At 41.7% G+C, this 15,381-nt stretch overlaps 1 protein-coding gene across 4 annotated transcripts in view; it reads right to left on the bottom strand.

The window, feature by feature from the left end:
- RAB28 (RAB28, member RAS oncogene family) overlaps nucleotides 1-15,381 on the bottom strand; it is a 131,941-nt gene that overhangs the window by 69,125 nt on the left and 47,435 nt on the right. For 3 of the 4 annotated variants that reach the window (XM_087724637.1, XM_087724635.1, XM_087724634.1), the window contains exons 5-6: nucleotides 6,628-6,731; nucleotides 909-986 (exon numbers count right to left, since the gene is read on the bottom strand). In XM_087724637.1, the coding sequence (XP_087580763.1) occupies nucleotides 909-986; nucleotides 6,628-6,731 (182 nt within the window). Of the gene's footprint in view, nucleotides 1-644; nucleotides 729-908; nucleotides 987-6,627; nucleotides 6,732-15,381 lie in introns of all 4 variants that reach the window. The other variant, XM_087724636.1, reaches the window with a different exon arrangement.

Here is a 15,381-nt window from a genome sequence, read left to right as displayed (position 1 = left end):
GCTCAGTCCTATCAAGTTCAACTAAATTTTTGCCTTTCTGTCATGATTTACATATTCCAATTATATCCGAATGCATATTATTAAATTGAAGCAGTTCTTCTAACAAAGCAACCATTTTCATTGTTTGAATGTTGACCATTCCTATGTTCAAAGTCCAAAGGCAGACTAATTTAATCTGGTGATTGCATGCACGGGTGTGTGTGTGTGTGTCATGTGCGCATGCACAGTTGGGCGGGAACTTGAGTAGGCATGTGAGTGCGGGCAGTAGCACACATGTGTGCAATTCTGGCACGTCGTAAAAAAAAGGTTCACCATCACTGGAATAGACCATAATCTGACACGCTAGTCCAATGTGAGTTGGCAGATGTGATCGGTGTCAGTCTGGGGTATCAATCATAGACAAGCAAATAAATAAACACAGTGCATTCAGAAAGTATTCAGACCGCTTTCATTTTTGTCAATTTTGTTATTCTGCAGCCTCATTCTAGTTGTTGAAACTCATTTTTTCATTAATCTACACTCAATATCCCATAATGACAAAGTGAAAACAGAAGTTTAGAAATGTCTGTAAATTTATTTTTAAAAAACTGAAATATCACATTGGCATAAGAATTCAGACCCTTCACTCAGTAGTTTGTTGGTACCTTTGGTAACAATTACGCCTTGAGTCTTTTAGGGTATGATGCGATAAGTTTTGCACATCTGGATTGGACCATTTTCTGATATTTCTGTGTGTGTGTGTGTGAGAGAGAGGGGGGGAGGGAGGGGGGAGGGGGGAGGGAGGGAGGGAGAGAGAAAGAGATATTCTATATGTCTGAGGAAAAATGGTAGTGTGTAACAGTCTTCCCACTATGCAACAACAAAAATCTTGAACTTTTTACGTGTGTGTAAATAATTAGGAGTATCACCTGTAACTGTTCTATTTCTGCTCTGTTTAATTTGACATCAACGAGGTTAGCTGCAATTCCTTGAAAACACAGGAACACCTATTTAAAAAGATGAAAGACTTAAATGATTAAAAATACATATCCTAAAGGTATTTCCAACATAGCAAAAAATCACTTTTGAATGACAAACAGTGAGACATGATGGGGAAATTATCTGTATTTCTGCAATGATTCTTTAGCCAAGTCTATGCTGCCATGTTTTCCCGAAAATAAGACAGGGTCTTATTTTCTTTTGACCCCCCCCCCCAAATAAGCGCTTGGCCTTATTTTCGGGGAGCTGTCATTATTTTTGGGTTGCAGGAGGTGGCGAGCGTAGTCACCTCGTGGCTGCTAATGTGTTGCAATATTTTAGGGGAGGCTTATTTTGGGGGAAGGGCTTATTTTAGTGCATGAGCTCAAAAGCCCTAGGGAGGTCTTATTTTCAGAGAAATAGGGTAAATTTATAAGAATATTTTTTTCATAATTTGTTTCTTTAGAATATATATCTGAATTAGAAACTGATATTTAATTGAGCTTCATTGTATTTAACAGTAAATAAAAGTATACTTTTGCACATTTTCTATATCAACAATGCATAGAAAAGCCTATAAAATATCAAGGAATGTAGCTTTCAACAAATTAGGACCACTTTACAAAATTTACAGATGTTTCTAAAGTACTTATGCCAAATAACTTGCTGTATTACTTTATTACATATAAAATAGGATTATCTGTGCTGTTAGTTCTGCTGCTATTTGTTGGATTCAGGCTCCTGTTGGATCATTAAGGTGGAATCAGGGGTGAGATTCAGCCAGTATGGAGCCGTTTGCACGAACCACTTGTTATGATTTTGCCAAGTTCGGAAAACTGGCAAATCACACCACTGGCTGGCCCCAACCCTTCCAGCCTGCCCAATCATTCCTCATCTTACCAGCTCACCCGCCATTGCTAACCTGCCCTTGCCCGCCATTGCTGCCTGCCTGCCTTCATGTGCCATTGCTGCCTGCCTTCTGCCAAGACCCTGATCTCCCTGGGGGAGAGTCTGCAGGCTCCGTTCGAGTCAATTCCCGAGCCAGCCTAGGGTCAGTTGAGTAGACTGCCAGGCCGGCTTGGCCAGCCTACCTGCTGCTGCCGCTGCGGAAAGTCCTGGTCGGGTGTTGAGTCCCGGCTTGGCCTAGGCTGCTGCCGCTGCGCTCCCCCTCTCTGTCCCCGGCCTCGCCTGGCTAGCTTTGCCACATCTCTATCACACGTGATGCATGGCCTAACTAGCTAGGTGCCCCCACCTCTATCCTCAGCCTTGCCTGGCTAGCTCTGCTGCCGCCACATCTCCATTGCACGCAGCACGTGGCCTAGCTAGCACCCTCCGTTCCCGCCCTTGCCTGGTTAGCTCTGCTGCTGCCGCCGTGTTTCCATCACAGAGGACGCAGCCTAGCTAGCACCCTCCGTCCTGTCTTGCCTGGCTATCTCTGCCACTGTTGTGTCTCCATTGCGCGCACTGTGCAGGCCCAGGTTAGCTCCCTAACTGCCACTGTGGAAAGCCCCAGTCGAGAGACTCCCGGCCAGCCAGCCTACCTGCAGCAGCTGCCTCTATTTTTCAATGCAAGACTCAAGCCGCCGCTCTTTACCGACACAAGCAGCCTCTAGCCGCTGGCTCAGTTCCAGCTGAGAAAGAGCGGCGGCTGGAGGCTGCTCGCACTGGCAAAGAGGTGGCAGCTTCAGATGTTTTCCAGCTTGAAAACGTCCCCAAAATGGCCAAAAAAACTGCCTTTAAAAAAGGCTCTTTTCTAAACTCCTGCTGTCATCTTGATGAGAGGAAACTTTGTATGGAAAGATTTTTAGAATAGAATAACTGTTGGGTTGCTGTGCCAAACCAGACAATTATTGAAGTACAAATGACAGACTCAATAATTCCTCTGTATTAATCTGTATCTGTATTAGCAGATCCTTTGGTAATCTGAACTTGCTGAGTTTACACAGGAAGAGCATTCTTTGTTGTGCCTTTTTAATGATGGTTCTAAACTTACGGGTCCATTTCAAGTCCTGGAAGATTATAGAACCCAGAAACCTGAAGGTCACTACTGTTTTGTTTTAATAATTGTTTTAATTTTTAATTTAAAACAAATACAACATCCTTCTTTACATGCTATAGAAAGTGTATCAGTTGGTTACAAAAAGATTTCGTGCATCTCTTCCACAGTCAACAAACATAATTCATATTAACTTAAGTATTTTAACTCAAATATTTATACATATCACCATAATCATATCTCCATTTTCATTTGACTATAATTATTTAAGTGTCCTTCATCACAAAATATACCAAAATTTAATACATAACCACATATGGGCCTTTCAATTACTATTTCTAAAGTCCTCCACTAACACTAAATTCTTATGTCCTATTCTAGCTAAACATCCATAATATTTAATAACAAAGTTTTCTAATCCTCCTTTCAAAATCACTGTTTACAGTTTACATCCAGTTTCCTTATGTTATACCCATATCTATATATACGTTGTTATTCTTATCCCTCCTTTATTTAACTATATCCTTTATCATAAAATTTTCCCCTAATAATCAAAACTTTAACTGTATCTAACTTAGTTCTTTATTATTATTATTATTCGCAACAACACAATTGTATCACAGCGGCCAGTTGTTTCGCCGGATTTGGCATTGATTACTAGTCGGGCCCCACCCAGGGGCCTAGGACATCGTTGTTGTTGTTGTTGTTGTTGTTGTTGTTGTTGTTGTTATTATTATCCTTTATGTATAATCCAAAGGGTTTGCTAATCTTCCTTACATGGGTACCATTCAATATTGATATCCAATTATATTCATCACAACACTACACATTGTATACATTAGTAACATTATCAGTTATTTATTTAAGCTATATCTATTGTCAATAAATTTCACTAAATTTAACTAATTTTAAATTATATTCTTCCATCTATCACTTGTATCTTTCCAATAGCAAAACAGTCTCATATCTTCTGCCATTTGTGGTGCCAGTCCTCTAATCATCATCTTGGTCAGCTTTGTATAGACTTCTCTCAGCAACTCCTTGCTTATAAGATCTCAGCTGCTCTAGCTTGGAAGGTTAATGAAATTAAAGCATAGATTCACAAAGAACGTTGTTTTCACTTTTCTCTGATTAGAAATATACTTCAAAGGGACATCTATGTGCTTCCCTTCGTATCACCCTCTGTAGCCAATCAGTAAAACTTCGTAGTGCAAAGTCAAAGCAATCCATGGAGAAAAAAAGAGTGCTCCATTTTCAATACATATACTCCAATCAACAAATCCTCCCAGCCTTCGAGCAGCAGTAATACTGTTGAAAATCTAATTTTCTTTTGTATCTTTTTTGTATTTCAAGTTAGAAAAAAGATTCATTTAAATCTTTAAATGAATTAGAAAAATACCCACAGCTATGAAAGAGGAAAACTTTAGTCCATATGTTACAGAGAACAATAAAAGAAAAAATAGAAAACTTAATCCATCCGTTTTAAAAGGCTTGCATAAATTCCATCCATGAAGATAGCATTTTAAAAGTAAGATAACCACTGTCCAAAACCATTCCAAATTTAATTCCGCCGCTTGATTCTTCTATTCTCCAATTTAGATTAATTTTAAGTTTTTATAGGCAGTCTCTTTTGAAAAGAGTAAAAGTTCCTCACCAGCTGGAAACACTTTCTCTTTCTGTATCCTTCCGTTTTGGAACCGCCCTGACTTCATCAGCCTTGGCTGGATTTTTTGTCGCCAGCTTGAAGAACTTCTCTTGCTTTTTTCAGGGATTTTGCGATATCCCTGAGGTCAGCAAGACATATTCTTCCTGTTCACTGTCTCTTCAGGACAGTTTAGGTCTGATTGGACCACCTAGTGTCAAAAGTATTGGCTGCGGTCTCAGAGCATTAAGACCGCACGTCCATATCATCGCGATGTTGGCTCCTCCTTGAAGGTCTCTACTGTTGTGTTGCCTAATATTGTAAGAAATAGTATAAAAGTTTGTGTGTGTGTGTGTGTGTGTGTGTGTGTGTGTGTCACTCTCTCTCTCTCTCTCACACACACACACACACACACAGAGTGCATTCAGAAAGTATTCTGACGCCCTTCACTTTTGTCAATTTTATTATGCTGCAAGGCTAATTCTACAGCCATTGAAATTCATTTTTTCTCATTAATCTATAGTCAGTACCCCATAATGGCAAAGTGAACACCAAGGTTTAGAAATTTTTGCAAATTTATTAAAAAGAAAAAAACCTGAAATATCCCATTAACATAAGTATTCAGACCCTTTGCAACAATATTTGAGATTTAGCTCAGGTGCCTCCCATTTCTTTTCATAGTTGCTGACATGTTTCTACATCTTGATTGGAGTCCACCTGTAGTACATTAAATTGATTGGACACACTTTTCTATAGAACATCTCACAGCTAACAATGCATACTGTAGCAGAGTAAAAACCATGAAATCAAACTGCCGGCAGAGCTCAGAGACAGGATTATTGCAAGGCACATATCTGGGAAAGGCTAAAATAAAATTTCTGATGTACTAAAGGCTTCTAAGAGCATATTGGCCTCCATAATTCTCAAACGGAAGACGTTTGGCACAACCAGGACTCTTCCAAGAGCTGGTTGCCTGGTCAAACTGAGAAATCAGGGGAAAGGGGCCTTAATAAAAGATGTGATCAAGTATCTGAGCTCCAGAGATCCTGTGCAGAGATGGGTCAGAGTTCAAGAAGAACAGCCATCACTGCAGCCCTCCACCAATCTGGGCTTTATGGCAGAGTGGTCAGTTGAAAGCCTCTCCTCAGTACAGGACACATGAAAGCCCGCTTGGAGTTTGCAGAAAAGTACCTGAAGGACTCTCCGACTGTGAGGAACAAAATTCTCTGGTCTGATGAAAACAAGATTGCTCATTACCTCCCCAAAATCATCTCAATAATGAAGCATGGTGGTGTCAGCATCATGATGTTGGGGTCTTTTTCAAGGGTGACTGGGAGACTGATCAGATGTTAAGGGAAAACTGAATGACGCAAGGGATAGCCTCAATGAAAACCTGTTCTACGGAGCTCAGAATCTCAGACTGGGCTGAAGGTTCACTTTCCAGCATAACAATGATCCTAAACACACAGCCAAGACAACACAAGAGTAGCTTAGGGACAACTCTGCAAATGTCCTAGAGTGGCCCAGCCAGAGCCCTGACTTGAACCCTATTGTACATCTCTGAAGGGACCTGAAAATGGCTGTCCATCAATTGTCGCCATCCAACCTGACTAAGCTTGAGAGGATTTGCAGGGAAGAATGGCAGAAAATCCCCCAATCCAAGTATGCAAAACTAGTTGCATCATACCAAAAAAGACTCAAGGCTGTAATAGCTGCCAAAGGTGCTTCAATAAACTACTGAGTGAAGAGTCTGAATACTTATGCCAATGTGATATATCTGTTTTTTGTACACATAAACACATATACAATCCAAAGATCTGTTTAAAATCTTAAAATCTTAAAGAGTAAGTTTTAAAACAAAGATTTTTTTAAAAAAAATACTCAATTGTCACCTTTGGAGAAGTATAACATCTTAAATATCTAACAAACCAGTTTTAAAAGTTGACGTTGAATGTATAATATTGGTACCCAGCTCTGGAGAGTCACAAAAATGCACAATAGCAATATTGTTAAAATAATTCATAATACTTACAGAATCACCTGTCTTTGCTGATACAAAATGACTGCTAGAATGACTTTCCTGGCAAAATTGAAGATGTTTATCAATTTTTACTGTCCGCATATGTTCCAAATCAACTAAAAAAATCATTGAAGAGAAAAAAATAGTGTAATGAAATTTACTTAATATAAGCATCTTTAAAACAGTTTCCTATTTGGTATCAAGTATCAATAGTGGGTTCCATTTTCTCCTAAAATTAATCACAAAGAATTATTATCCTTATCTTCATCATTGAGCATTATCAGTTATGGGAATCTTCAATCTGATACATAAACTGTAACCTACTGCTTTATTTATTTCTTTATGGTATAAACTGACCATGCAGCTGCTAACAAAGAAGTAGAAGAAAAAACTATTATTTTAATAGATATATTCTATTTGAAAATAAACCATTTGAAAGATTAACTCACTAAAAATAATTTTTAACTCAGAGAATAATTTTTGTGTGAATTGTCTCATAAAGGATTTGGTTAATTAAAGTATTAAATTTCCATTTTAATACCGGGGGTGGGGGGAATCCCACTGAAAATACATACATATGTACATACATGCATACACCATCTGTAGACAACTGTCCTTTTAATATTTTGATCCTACATTTCTCCTGTATTTATCTTGGCTGCTTCTATTGTGTTTCCCTGAAAATAAGACCCAGCCTTATATTTTTGGGGCTCCAAAATAAGCACTAGAGTTTATTTTCAGGGAAACACAATTTTAAGGTGATCAGTCCGGGTGGGTGCTCCACCCACTGGCGCACGCACAAGAGGCGGCAAGCCAAAATGAAAAAGAGTAGAAGTTTTTTCAAATCTTATCTTGATCATCACAAGAGGTTTACAATAACACAGACTTTATTTACTCTTGGTTCAAGTTCCATGCTACAAAATTTTAAACTTCTAGGTAACTCATATATACATATGTACTTAGTACTTAAATATTTGAAATATATTCATACAATACAATATTAATAATGTATAATTTTAATGTGCAATGGGTTATTGTTTATTTATAATATTTTAAATTTGCCAACACAATGAAGAGACGCTGGGTAATGTACACAATAAAAACAACACAATACAATGCAACAGAATGCAACCTGAAAATTAACATACTAAGCACAATAATTAAATTCTGATAGTAGCACAACACTTCCTAACCCAGCACTTATAAAAGCCAATTCCCCAAGGTCTATTTAAAAGACAAAATCTGGTCAATTCAAACCTTGGAATTTCCTATTGAAACACAAGAGGATGCTTGAAATTTGACAATCAACTACAGGTAGCGTTATAAGAGTAAGGCTGTTCAAATGTTAGGACTTCCTATCCTCCTTCCTTTAGTAGTAACTTTAGTATGGTCAAGTTCAGCAACATCATTATCTATATAAAGTATGCATGTAATCAATAGTAGGACATGTAGCCTCTTTAGAAAAAATAAGCAAATCTGCAATAATATTTTAGTTAACTTCACTTGCTACCATACAAAATCTGTTTTGTAAGTATTATCTGGCTGTTTGACAAAAACGTTTCATAAAAAATCATCTGAATGACCAGAAAGAAGCAAAAGGTAGATCTAACTTCCTAATGTACTTTGCTTATTTTATTTATTTATATTTCTAAGCTGCCCATCTACTTCAAAGAGGGGGTCTACTTTACTGGATGAACCAAATGACATGGGGCTGAAATAGCCCAACACATCCAACCACTGGGGAAGCCTGATCGGAGTTCCACCAATGGGTTTGTTTCATGAGGAATAGCAGAATAGGTCATTCTTAGGGGCAACTATTCCAGGGACAGAATTGTTCCACAAGAGAAGTGAGTCATTTAGAAAAAAATGAGGACATTCCTGTACACCAAACTGTCTTTATGCTGCTCCTGATTTTTTAAAAGAATTGTTTGGGGTGGGGGTTTTATTTAACATTAAACATTGATGGCTTTCTTCTTCTTCTGCCATATCCGTCATCGGATGTTGGTAATCATGTTGGCAATCCTATTTTTGTCAACAAACACATTAAAAAGTGCTGCTGAGTTTAGTCCAAACCAATCACTTAGGTTTTGAAGTCATGATGTTCTTCTTCTGCCTGGACCTCATTTGCCTTCAATCTTTCCCTGGAGGATTAAGTGAAAGATGCTGTATTTTTCTGGGTGTCGCATCACATGTCCAAAATATTCTAACTTTTGCTTTTTAATGGCTTTGATGATTTCCCTTTGCTTTCTCGTGCAGCTTATCACCTCCTCATTTGTGATTTTGTCAACCCAACTTATAAGTAACAGCCATCTGCAAATCCACATTTCTGGTGGTTTTCTTGCCAGTTTTATTTAACACTATTTTGATAACTATTCTCTTGTAAACTGCTCTGGACTCCTATGGGGGAAAGAGAAATAATTTGGAATTATGAAATTCAAATGAATTCACAACATTTTCATATTGTGCCATTATGTACTGAGTGCACGTGCTGGTTGAATAAACTATCAAATTCCTGAAGGAGGCCTTCAACAATCTCCAAGTGCATGAAGCCCTAGTTCGAATGGCACTGCCACCTGCTCAACCAGCGCAGAACCAAGTAGACAATGGCGCAGCTATGCCCACCACTGCAGCCGCTGCAGTACCCTGGCACCAGCTCCTGCTCCAATCATCCAGTCACTGCCACCAATCTGTGCCACTCCACCAAGAAGAAGGGAGCCCAGATCACCGGTCTTGAGGGTAAAATTCAACAGAGAACCAAAACAGTTGGCATTCTTCCTAACCCAGGATTGCATGTAGATGCAGGAGTACAGAGCTGACTTGCTGACTGAAGAAGCCAAGGTTCAAAGCATGAAAAGGAATTCTGCAGAGTAGATGGTTAGACTCCACAATGATGATACCCCAGAACTACACAACTTCAATCGCTTTATGATAGTCCTCCGAAAGAGGTTCAAAGATCCTCACTACTGCAAACCCAGAACCAGAATGAAAACAATAAACCAGGGTCAGCAACCTGTGGCTGTCTGCAACCAAGAATTTCACAACTTGGCATGCAGTTTAAAGGACTGGCCACAAGACATGCTGATAGAGTGTTTCCAGGCTGGGTTGATAAGAGAGAAACCATGAAGCAGGCCACTCCACCAGGTGCTTCAAATCTTGAAGAGGGGCATCAAACAGCTGACTACCGAGCATCGCACCTGCTGCAAAAAGCCACTTCAAAGCCTGCCAAGACGCCAGGAAAGCCAACCCAGAAGACCCACGAGATGGCCCTAGAAGGAGTGGAGGTCGTTGAGATCACCCCATCATCCGACAATGGTGCAAGAACTCCAACTGCATCACTTAGGAGTCCAACAGCAACACTGATGACAATCCCTTGGTAAGTCGCCTGTGACCATCCCCATAGAACTGGTGCCGACTTCCTTGGGGCGTAAGGGAAACCTGGTTGCCCTCCTGGACTCGGGCCATACCAAATGCCTGGTCAGCGCTAGTTTAGTTGCGAAGTCAGGTTTGCAATTCAGGGAGGCCAGTTAGATGGGTCCATAGTAGGGGGGGGGGGGTGGCACATCATTTGTCACCAAACCAACAGAGATGAAAATTGGGGCCCATAAAGAGACCCTAAGCTTCACTGTGGCACCAGGCATGGAGAGATCCCTCGTACTGAGTTTAGCATAGTTTCTGAAGTAGAAGCCCTACGTAAATTGAGGAAGGAAGCTTTTAAGATTCGGTGAAAGGACTTAAGATTGGTGTAGTGAAGGCTGGAGACTCAGATTTAGGAAAATCTAAGGAAACATTGCTTTAGGAAAAAAGCTAAAAATATTTACATAAAGATAACTTTCCAATAATAAAAACAAAAGAGCTGTATAAAATATCCACTTAGTTTTTATTAAATAACATATGACCCATTAGGTTATTTTTATTTCCATATATAATGTAGGATTGCCCCATTTCCCCTCCCCTCCCAACTCTCGAAGGAACTATGGTGAAGCTTCCTCCTCTTTGGCTGACCTGCAAAACAGTTTGCTGCTTTGCTAAGAAAACTGATGGAGGAAGACTGCAGGGAAAACTATCTCCACTCCCCATCCCAGTGTTTCCCTAAGGCCTCCTTCCCCCAGAGTGGAATAGGGCTCATTTCCTCATTCTCTCACCAGCCATCACCTTTAATAGATTTCAATTTCAGCTTAAGTTCCAAACTGCTCACCTGCCAGTACTTACTACTTATCAAATGATTGAGCACAGGGGCCAGAAGGAGGCAGTCAAGATGGTGGGATACACCCAGTGGTGGGATACAACTAGTACGCCCCGGTACAGCGTACTGGTGCCTGCTGGGAGCACCAGGTACCGTTCCGGTACGATATTCTGGAGGGCCCACCCGCCCGACCACTCTCCTTACCTCTATTTGAGCCGACTGGGACATTTGCGCACACATATGGGACGTGCGCGTCTTTCAAGGAACATAATCTCTATTTAGCTATTCCTGACTCTAAAATGTAGAAAAAAGACTGTATGGGAAAAAGAATTTACAAGAAAGTAGATGACCAAAAACGTGATGAAGACTTTCTCTGCAAGCAAAAGGATGTAATTTTCCATAGAATATGAGAGGGGAAAGGGTGTTTGACTCCTTCTACCCTGATCCAATTATTAATGGAATAATTAAGGTATTGAACTGATCTCAGAGCAACCCACCCTCAGCCAGGCAAGTTCACAGAGTGAGCCTGAATCAGTCATCTTTCTCAGCCCAATGTTCCTCACATGTTGATGTTGTAAGAAAAAATGAGAGGGGAGTGCTGTATATGCCATCTTACCTCTAAATAAATAGTAGGATCTAAATGTAGCAAGTACGGGTAATCCTCGAATTATGAATGTAATAGAGCTGGCCAATTACATTTGTAACGTGAGGATTCGTTAATTGGATCAAGTTAAATGAACATAATCTCTCCCAGCTTTACTCATGTGCACAGGTTGTTAAGTGCACATGAGAGAAAGACCAGAGGGGCCCTAATGCTTCCGACCACCCAAGGCCTTCCCTGACCCACTGAGATGCTCCCTTCATCCTGCCCCACTGGGCCTCCACAGGCACTGAGTCTAGGGAGACTCACTTATCTTTCTAAGATCTCGATGATTAAGCGAACTGTCTCCTCTCCGGCCTCTCTGCCGCCGTTTTCTTTGTCTGCTCTCAGCGTTCCAAAAGCAGAGTGGGGAGAACACAGACAGAGTGGGATGAGCTACCTGCTCAGCTTGGCTGACTCACTGAGGCTGCCTGCACAGGACACCCAATCCACTTTTGGGAAGCTGGGCAGCCTTGGTGAGTCTGAAGGAGTGCAAGAATGTGCCCCCAAAGACATGTCCCTTTGCAAAACATTCCGGTATGGAGGACAGAGACCTGAAGGAACACAAGATTGCACCCCCAAAGGCTTCTGTTCTCTACACCAAAAACTTTAGCAAAGGGACAGAAGCTTCCGAGGCACAATTTCACGCTGCTTCAGGCCTTCTGAAGAGGGCAGGAAAAATCTGCTACCCTTCTATGGCTACTTGGAAAGGTGTTAAGAAATGCAACTAGTGGTTGCTTTCTGTTATGTTGCCAAGCCATCCTTTACTTTGCCCTGCCTAATTGATCTCACTGTCCTTTAAGAGAGTTTTCTTTGAGCCATATAACCCTCCAATGAAATAAGCAAGGTATAGTTCAAGCTACCAGCCATAGTTGCAGCTCTGCAATTATCAGTTGACAAGGCCAGGAACACTGAGTTCTAACATATTTGGGCAACAAGTCTTGAGCCATGCTTGGGAATGTTGTGTGCCTGCTCTTACCTGCTCAGACATATGGTACATGCAGTGTGCTGACACACATTCAGGAAGTTCAGTATTTAAAGCTGGGATTTTTTTATAATATATTGGTCAAACTGCCAGGTAAAACTCCAGGAACGTGAGATCAGGCCCAAAAGGCTTCTGTTCTGGGATCTCATGCTGTCTCTGGCCTCTGCGCCAAACGTTTTTGCAAAGGGATGGAGGCCTGAGGTATTGCAAGATCACGCCCCTGAAGCCTTCTGTCCCTTTGCAAAAGCTTTTGGCATGGAGAACAGAAGCCTTTGGAGGCGTGATCTCATGTTCCTTCAGGTTTCTGTCCTCTGCACCAAAGCTTTTTCAAAGGGATGGAGGCCTTAAGGGACACAAATCTCGCATTCCTTCGTACTCACTGCAGCTGCCTGAAACTCCAAAAGTGGATCAGGTGTCCTGCACAGGCAGTCTCAGTAGGTAAGACAAATTGCTTGTGCAGGGCGTGCTCGTCCCACTCTGCCTCTGCTCTTACTGCTCTGCTTTTTGGAGTGCCAGGTACAAGTACAACCACGATGCCATGCAAACCTTGCAGCAGAGAGTCTGCAGAGGAAACAGCTCACTTGAGAGAAGGAGAGTTCAGCCTGCTCTAGAACTTCTTCAAAAAATAAATGATCAGTAACAGAGTGGGGAGGAACTGAAGGGCTAGCATAGCAGGACCAGTGCCCTGTGTGGGGGGCTGCGGGTGGGGTGGGGGGGAAATAGGCAGGAAAATATTGCAGTGTCTCTGCAGTCAGTGGAAAGGTTGAACAACAGCTATGGTGCTGCAACATTCATAACTTTGGGCCTGTTTCCTAAGTAATATTGGCGAGGGTGACAGGTAGGGGATGTTGTAACTTTTAACTATGGCTAACTGAACTGTCGTAACTCAAGGATTACCTGTAAATATATATGCCTCCCCTCTCTCCCCTTTCAGATGGGTTTGCTTAACTGTACAGGAAAGCGATTACAATGGAAAGTACTGCTTCAAGTCTAATAATTGTTTTGCTCAAATACTTCAACACTTGTTCTGGAATTTTTCTATCTGGCAGTTTGAAAAATATATTAAAAACCAAAACACAATTTGTAAATACTGGGCTTCCTGTATGTGTGTTAGAAAACTGCATGTACTGTATGTCTCAGCAGGTAGGATCAGGCATACAACTGTCCAAAGCATGGTGCAAGGAGCAATAGCAATAGTACTTAGACTTATATACTGCTTTACAGTGCTTTACAGCCCTCACTAGTGGTTTACAAAGTCAGCATATTGCCCCCAACAATCTGGATCCTCATTTTACCCACCTCGGAAGGATGGAATCTGGAGCCTGGTGAGAGTCAAACTGCTGAACGTCAGGCAGCTGGCAGTCAGCAGAAGTAGCCTGCAGTACTGCACTCTAACCACGATGCCACCAAGGCTCATAGGGCTGTGCTTGGGGCTTATTGCCGAAACATGTTACAACTCAGCACCCCTGGCCTTGCTGTCAACTGCTAATCACAGTGCTGCAACTATGGCTGGTAGCTTGACCTACCTTGCTTATTTCACTAGAGGGTTACATGGATCAAAGAAAGCTGTCTCTTAAATGTCAGTGAGATCAAATAGGCAGGGCAAAGTAAAGGGTGTCTTGGCAACACAGCAGAAGGCAACCACTAGTTACATTTCTTCACACTTTTCCAAGTAGCCACATGTAGTCCCCATCTTCAAAAAAAAGGGGGGAGGGGAACCAGATCCAAGAAACTACAAACCAATCAACCTAACATCAATACCTGGGAAGATACTGAAAAAAATAATTAAAAAACAGATCTGTGAACTTCTAGAAATAAATAAAGTACTAGCTACTACATCTCCTAAAAATAAGACCCACTCCTAAAACAAGCCCTAGCCTGGGGTTTTTTGAGTGGGCCTAATGTCAGATGGGTTTATCAGAGAATCCTGCACCTACCCCAGCAAAGACAAACTCTGAACTATTTGACTGGTGGAGAAAAATATGGCCAAACCACCAGGTGGAAATTTAGCTTTAAAAAGGCAGTATGGGCATTGCCTGTGACAGAGACGTCTCTTCCACTTCCATTTCTGAAGAGGGTAGGAACAATCTGCTGCCAACCAACCAACCAGAATAGAGCTGGAAGGGACCTTGGAGGTCTTCTAGTCTAGTCCCCTGCTCAAGCAGGAAATCCTATACTGATTCAGACAAGTGACTGTCCAGTCTCTTCTGAAAGCGTGAGAGGCTTTGGCTCAGATGTTGGGAGACAACGGCTAAAGGGGCCAACCAGAGAATGAGGATAGGAAAGTCTTATCCCTAGACACCATGGTGGCAGTAGCTGCAACCCCTGCAGGAGTGGCAGCAGTGGTGGGGACTCCCCCAAGGGGCACAGGGGGAGCGAATGTCCAGAGACCGGGGGATGGCACAACTCCCCGAAGACGGAAGGCCCCTCCCTTGGCATGAAGTTTGATGGAGACCCTAAACAAATGGGATTTTTCCTGACCCATATTCTCACCTACATGCAAGAGTATGGCCATGAAATCCCTACTGAAGGAGTTGTCACGCTGGCGCCAGAAGGGGCTGCAGCCAAGTGGATGGTGACCTTCTACAATGCAAATGCTTCTGAGCTGAGAAATTTCAACCAATATATGACAGCTCTATGATGGTGATTCAAATACCCCTTAACTGATCATAAAGTGGAGACTGCATAAAAACCACATGGCAGGGGCACCGTCTGGTAACAGAATACACCAAGGAGTTTCGAAATTTAGCCTGTACACCGCTTGCATCGTCAGAGGGGTCCAGCTCATCTCAGTGACTGGTAGCTGCTGGCTGAAGAAGTAGAGATCAGCCAAGTGTGAAATAAGTACTGTTCCGGAAAAGCATGGAAGAGGTCGCCTCCGGAGAGGAAGAGAGAGACCACTAAAGCCCAAGTCCAGCCAATGTAATGGGCTTGAAAATAAGCACGGGCTCATTTTCA

This window comes from Thamnophis sirtalis, unplaced genomic scaffold (assembly GCF_051295495.1).
Source record: "Thamnophis sirtalis isolate CommonGarterSnake01/CBP01778 unplaced genomic scaffold, rThaSir2_p1.2 scaffold_10, whole genome shotgun sequence".
NCBI lineage: Eukaryota > Metazoa > Chordata > Lepidosauria > Squamata > Natricidae > Thamnophis > Thamnophis sirtalis.
Note: the sequence above shows the minus strand (reverse complement) of the source record. Positions and strands in the feature narration are given on the sequence as shown.